Source organism: Silene latifolia, chromosome 11, assembly GCF_048544455.1.
Source record: "Silene latifolia isolate original U9 population chromosome 11, ASM4854445v1, whole genome shotgun sequence".
Classification (NCBI taxonomy): Eukaryota; Viridiplantae; Streptophyta; class Magnoliopsida; order Caryophyllales; family Caryophyllaceae; genus Silene; species Silene latifolia.
In genome coordinates, this window is record NC_133536.1 from 192,516,013 (window position 1) to 192,523,139 (window position 7,127).

The 7,127-nt window shown below is 34.4% G+C and overlaps 1 protein-coding gene across 1 annotated transcript; it reads left to right on the forward strand.

Moving 5' to 3' along the window:
- The first annotated feature begins 886 nt into the window (after nt 1-886).
- LOC141612206 (BURP domain protein RD22-like) lies at nt 887-4,231 on the forward strand. The gene is made up of 3 exons (XM_074430931.1): nt 887-1,154; nt 1,518-1,626; nt 2,915-4,231. Exons 1-3 carry the CDS (start codon nt 1,116-1,118, stop codon nt 3,919-3,921), a joined length of 1,155 nt encoding a protein of 384 aa, XP_074287032.1. The 5' UTR covers nt 887-1,115; the 3' UTR covers nt 3,922-4,231.
- Nucleotides 4,232-7,127: the final 2,896 nt, after the last annotated feature.

Consider the following 7,127-nt stretch of genomic DNA (forward strand, 5'->3'; position numbering starts at 1 on the left):
TATTGTACATGAGATTACAGTGGAAAAACATTGATTGTGTTTTTTCACATATACAATTTACTTCTTTACATACGCTTTTTGCGATTTTATTCTTGTCATCACTCAAAACCAATTACCCACTCATTTTCTCACCATCCATCGGTATTGGCTTATTTTACTACCGAGACCTAAAGACATAAAATTTTCAAATCAGATGAATTTAATATTAAAAAAACTCAATTATCAGAAAGTTGTGGCATTTCAAAACTCCACTAACTTGAATGTGACTACCCCATTACTCCATGTTTTTTTTTCGACAATAGTAAACTGATATAAATAAAAGAAAGTCTACATAATAGTCAGTTACATATTACCCATTGTCAAATGGGCGGGTACCAAAATCTACTAGACGACTCGACATCCAATTAACCAAACTAAACTCTAAGGTAGAACAAAGTGAAACACCAAGACGACTTTTCTTGAAAGGTGGGTAATAATCATTGAATTGAATCGGGTAGTCATCTCGCCTCTTTGTCTTCCTATCTGCAACAGTAGTAGCAGTATACCTGCAAAAAGAAGATAAACACGTGACAGAAACCGAAACTCTCTTTTTTAAACTATCAGTGGCACGGGCTAGTTGTCCACAAGGAGAGGAACGAAAACTTTTGTGCTAGACGTGCTCTTTCGAATGCGTCCTAGCTGCTTCAAATTAGCATGACAGTAGTCCTCTCTCTCTCTCTCTCTTTAATTACGTAGTGCCAATTTTACTCTAATTTCCATAACCATCGTATGCATAGTAATGCATCCAACACTAACCATACGTACTTGATGAATCATATATCTAGCTCGTACGTACAGTCTATTTATTTTGGTAACTTATACTGATCACTTGTATTCAATTATTAGCCCACCACAACGTTAATTAGGTAGTTGGGGAATTATTTAATTTATTCATCATTTTGTGTCATTGTAACATGTAACAGAAACTTGTCTCAACCAAATACGTACGTACATTCTTTAAAAATGACTTCTATAAATACACAATCATTCACTTCATAACCATTCAAATAAAATAATCTTACTAAAACTATTCACTACCTCACTAGTATTATATTGTACTCCGTATTCGGATTACGATGGAGCTTCATATTATCCCGCTTCTCACTCTTTTATGCGTAAGTTTATACTCTCTTTATTCCAATTATTTGTTTTAACTTTTAAATTATTTGTGAGTTATTATATTTTAACTTTTAATCAAAGATAACGTGTGTTAGTTTAATTTATGAATTTAGTTATGAGGGGCGGCTAAGGCCTTGTTCAGCCATGAGAGTGAGAATCATCGGGACCTCCGTTTTTTGTCCTCACATATACAAGATTTATTGATGAAATTCAATCAAAACTTTAAACTATAATATAACTTGTTCATTTATGTTTGGGGCTTCATTTTTTTTTTTGTATAGCAAAAGGTCTTCATTTGTTTTAAGACGGTCGCTGTTAATTATTGGTATAAATTAATGAACAGTGAATTGGTTTATCAGGTTATAATAGTGGGAAGTCATGCAGCTTTAACCCCTGAACTTTATTGGAAGGAAGCTTTGCCAAATGTTGCCATGCCAAAATCTATCAGAAATTCTTTGGTTGATCCAGGTATCGACTCCTTTTGGCGTCACTTGTTGGCTTGTTGTCTATGGTTTGACAGTCTAATAAAACTCGCCAAGTGGCCAGTCCGGTCAGTTGGCCATAAAATAAGCGGTTACGGATTGTATTAAATAGTATTGTTTTGATTATACTCATCAAAACGTCTTTCATCTCAATCATTTGTTTATTTTGAATTAAAAATATTTTTTATAAGGAATAAAAAAAGGTAAATAAATAATTGAGATGCATAAGTATGTTCCAAATTCATTGCTCGATTTGTCCACGAACTAAAAAATTTACGGTACGCATGGCTTGATTTCTAGTTCAAATGAAAATTTAAGCAACTTTAAGTTCACCTCTAAAATTAGTACTCCGTATAAAATTTTGAGGTCTTGGTTAAGGTTGGTTAAAGTCAAGGTCCTGGATAAGTTTTGTGTGATCGACACTGTTTCACAGCTAAAAAGATAAAATAACAAATAACAAATAAACGAGTTATTTTTAACTCCCTTTTCCTATTAATTACCGTATTTACTTATTCCGTTTAAGGTTCTCATTAATTTTATACACGTGTAATGTTTACCTTGTTACATCACAAATACCCTATGGAGAAATCATTTTCAGATGGATCTTAGAAAAGTAGAATGAAAGTAAACATCACTTTCTTATACGGAGTATATGTTTATTTCTTCTCTTCAATTTTGTGTAAAAACCAAAGGTACAGAATTTATTGGAACAAAAACTACTATCAACACTTCAATAATTATTTTGTGAGACGGTTTTATAGTGTAAGACGGTCTACTTTTATAAAAGTCACTATTTTATTAGTAGCAATAAATGAATCATTTTTTTTTTAGAAAAGAATCTCTCACAATTTGTAGCAACAATTAAGGTGTCGATCAATTGACGAGGCTTAACAATCAGTTTGATTTGTAATTGAGATGATTGCTTACACGGTTTCAAATTATAAGTGGCCTTATCCTCTCATGAATCTGTTATGAGAAGCAAAATTCTTGTTTAAGATTCATTATTGGTCTTAAATAATGTAAAACGGGTTAAATAAATGGATGAGATAAAAACAAAATGTCTCGACAATGGTATTTTGTTGTGTTTTCCACCTATATATACAATTGTATTTGACCCGTTTTACCCTGAAAATAAATTACGGATATGAGTCTGTGTCACCAGGAGACCAACTGAATAATTCATTATTCGTCTCAAATTGATTGATTGTTTATCGTTAAAATTACTCTTGTTAACATTTGAAATATGTCCTGAAGTCATTAACCATGCATGACAGAATGGATGGACAACAAAGGTACAGCCGTAAACGTTGGAAAGGGCGGTGTCCACGTCAACAACGGCAAGTCAGGTGGCGGAGCCACACACGTTGATGTAGGCCACAAGGGCGGGGTGGTAGTATCAACGGGAAAGCCGGGTGGAGGCCACACCGACGTAAACGTGGGCCCAAAAGGTGGAGTTAGGGTGTCCACTGGAAAGCCTTACAAAAGTAGCCCAACCGTAGGTGTTGGAAAAGGCGGAGTCATAGTACACGCCGGCCCAAAAAAGAAGCCCGTTTATGTCGGAGTAAAACCCGGCAAAAATCCGTTTATGTATACTTATGCAGCTTCCGATACCCAACTCCACGATGACCCGACAAGAGCGCTGTTTTTTCTTGAGAAGGATATGAAGCCCGGTCACAAAATGAACATGCACTTTACTCAAAGCACCAATGGAGCCACCTTCCTATCTAGGGAAGAGGCGGAAGCCGTACCGTTCTCAACTAACAAAATGACGGATATTTTAAACGAGTTCTCGGTGAAACCAGGGACTGAGGAGGCTCAAACCATAGAGCAGACGGTTAAGGAATGCGAGAGTAAGGGTATTGAAGGGGAACAAAAATATTGTGCAACTTCTTTGGAAGGTATGGTTGATTATGCAAAATCTACCCTAGGGAAGAATGTTAAGGCTATATCGACTGAGGCTAAAAATAGGGACAACAACGGCCAAATGTATACAATTGGGGCGGTTAGAGGAGTGGCTACAGATGGTAATGTGGCGGTGTGTCACAAGCAAAACTATGCTTATGCCGTGTTTTATTGTCACAAGACTAAGGGTACATCCCCTTACGTTGTGACCTTAATTAGTAACGACGGTGTTAAGAACAAGGCTGTGGCGATTTGCCATAAGAATACGAGTGGCTGGAATCCGAAACACTTGGCATTTCAAGTTCTTAATGTGAAACCAGGAAGTGTGCCAATTTGCCATTTCTTGCCCGAAGATCATATCGTCTGGGTTCGTAACTAGCAACTGTTTCGGAAAATGGCCGGTCTGCATCAATATATGATCTCTTAGTGTATGTGTGCAATAAGAAACTATAGTTTTGTACTCGGCTTCATTATATCAGGGGCTTGTAGTGTGTAGCTAGTAGTATTATACTCTCGCATGTCAAATCATTTTCATACGTTTGTTCAAGTTACGTCAGGAATTTCTAACAAGCATATGAGCCAAACGTATGGAGATTACTTAAAAGGAGGAGTATAACCTATGTAGAGAAAATATAGTGCTATATGTATAATGTATCTATATATGAATGTTATTGTTTTTCATTTTGCTACGTATGTATGTATGTTGGTGAAAAATGCATTGGTGTATCACTATCTACTCAGTCAACATATTGATCACTTTTAGTTTCTGTTTATTAGTGTAAATGTTAACCAAAATGAATTATACTTAGGGTTAAAACTCGGAATTTTTTGGCAAATAGGTGTTGATTAGCAAAATAATTAGGGAGTTGGGGTTCCTTTGAAACTATTTTGCCAAATGGTGTCCACGTCATCAGTTTTTATTTTATTTTCCAGTTTTTTATTTAAATTTTTTTTTTTTTTAAAAAAAGTGTATAGTAAAGCCGCTAAGAAACCTAGCGGCTTCACTATTCACTTTTTTTTTTTCAAAAACCGTAACCTTCAAACACTGATGGCAGCTTAATTTAGAAATGAACAACCACTGAAGCCGCTAAGAAAGTTAGCGGCTTCCCTATTTCTCTATTTTTCATAAACTTATGGCATCTATCATCTTAAAAAATGAAAAGGAGACAAAGCCACTAAGAAACTTAGCGACTTTGCCTAAAAATTGGAAAAAATAATGAAAGTGCTGACGTGGACACCATTGGGGCAAAATAGGTTCAAAGGAACCCCAATTTCCTAATTATTTTGCTAATTAACTCCAATTTGCCAAAAAAATTCTTAAACTCGTTTCAAAATGCAGGGGTTATTTTCTGTATTTGTTATTATTAGAGGGAACATTCTAAATTATTTTTTTATCATAAACGTTGACAAACAAATGATAACAGAAAAATTAAATAAATGAACCAAGATTTAGATTATGAAAGGCAAGCTAAGTAATGAATAACTAGTATGAATCTCGCGCATACATGCGCGGTATCTATAGATCCTTTAGTTTATAATGTATTATTTATATTTAAAATTGCCATATTGTTAATTTTTCATATTTTAATGAGGTTAAAAAATTGAAATAGAAAACTAATCAAAAGAATAGTGTAAAGTCATGAAATCTGTATTTAATGAAATTTTTTACCACCAAACTAATGATTCAATTTATAAATTTTCTCAAATAATTTTAAAGTTTTTTTTTGTCACGAAATTAATAATTTCAGACTATCAGTTCATAATTTTTTTTATACGAATCAAGTACGTGGTAATTTTTTTTCATACGAAACTAATAATATCAATTTATGGTTTTCATATACGAATTTTAGATTTATACCAATTTTATTTTATTTTAATTAAAAGATTATAATTTAGTTAAAAAAGATTATAATGATTAAAGATTATATCTTAATTCAAAGATAATAATTTAATAAAATAGAGTCTTGTTTCCTTACTTAGCCAGATTTTTCTTTTGGAGCGAAAACTATTGAAAATTTGTATTCTCTTAAGAGTAAAAGGGGGATGGTAAGGGGGATTAAAGAAAATATTAGCATAACTAAATCATTATATAAATTCATTGACAAATAATGAAATAAGTAAACCTAATCATTGTTGGTGATAGATGTTTCTAAATAATATAATGCGAGTTCGGGAAGTATCACTACTACAAATCCAGACAACTACAACGCCCCTTTAACAACGCTTATTCACGAAAATCACCATAACACGTTGTAGAACGGGTGGCGCGAATTTTACTAAAATTAATTACAACGGTTATGATTAGATAACCGTTGTTATAAGTTTTAACAACGGGTCAAATTAAACATGCACAACCGTTGTTAATAATTTGGCGCAAAATTGGCGCAAAATTAGTGAAAAGTAATTACAACGGTTATTTTTTAAACCCGTTGTTAATACTTTTTAATTTAACAACGGTTTTTGTTTAACAACCGTTGTCAATACTTTCCATACTATAAACCACACAAACACAGATCAGCTACAGCCACTAAACACAAACCTAACACAAACACAAACACAAACACACACTTTCTCACCGTCTCTTTCTCTCTTTCTCATATCGTCGATTTATCATCTCGCCGTCACTATTGGGTTAATCGTCTCTTACTTTCTCTAATTAGCAGGTAAATCTCGTCGTCACTGTTGGTTTCATCGTCTCTTACTTTCATCGTCATTATTTTCTTTTTCTAATTATTTCATTTGCATGTGTTTTTATCGATCATTATGTTATTTCTCTAAGTATTATTTGCTTAATTAGTTTTGTCACTGTTGTTTTTCTGCGTTTATTAGCTCGTAAAACAAATTAAATAAAATAAAACTAAGAAGAAGCAAGATGATAGAGAGGAATACATGATAAACTTAATTAACTAATATATATATATATATATATATATATATATATATATATATATATATATATATATAGTGTTGAGATCATATAAGTCCCCTCCCTAAGTGTGAGTCCATAAGTCCTCTTTAGGGCCATTGGATGAGGGAGATGGATGGTTGAGATTAGAAGGAAAAAAAGGTGATTAATTAGCCAATTTAACACTTTCTCACTCTACCTTCACTAATCCACCTAATTAAAAACTAATTTACTATATATAATTTATTTTCATACTCACTTATCTCTCCTCTCACACAATTTCACTCATTTTATCTCTCAAAAACCTCTCTTCCCACAAAAACCAAAAAAATTCAAAATCCAAAAAATCAAAAATTTTCCCTCCTTCAACCCGACACCCCCTTCGTCCCATACCCGCCTGCCACCAGTCCCACCACCCTACAACAACCCCACCGACACCATCATCCCCCACATCTACCACCACACCGAAACCACCGCACACCCACACCCACCACACCAGAAATTACTCCCTCCTTCACCACCCCGACAACCACCACGATCACTCACCCTCACCGCGCGTCCCTTCACCACAACTAACCTCCCTCACCACAACTGACCTCCCTCTCCCGGCCCCTGTCCTTCACTACTCCGACACCCCACCAATCTGCCCGTAGCCTCACCACCACCACTGACCACACATT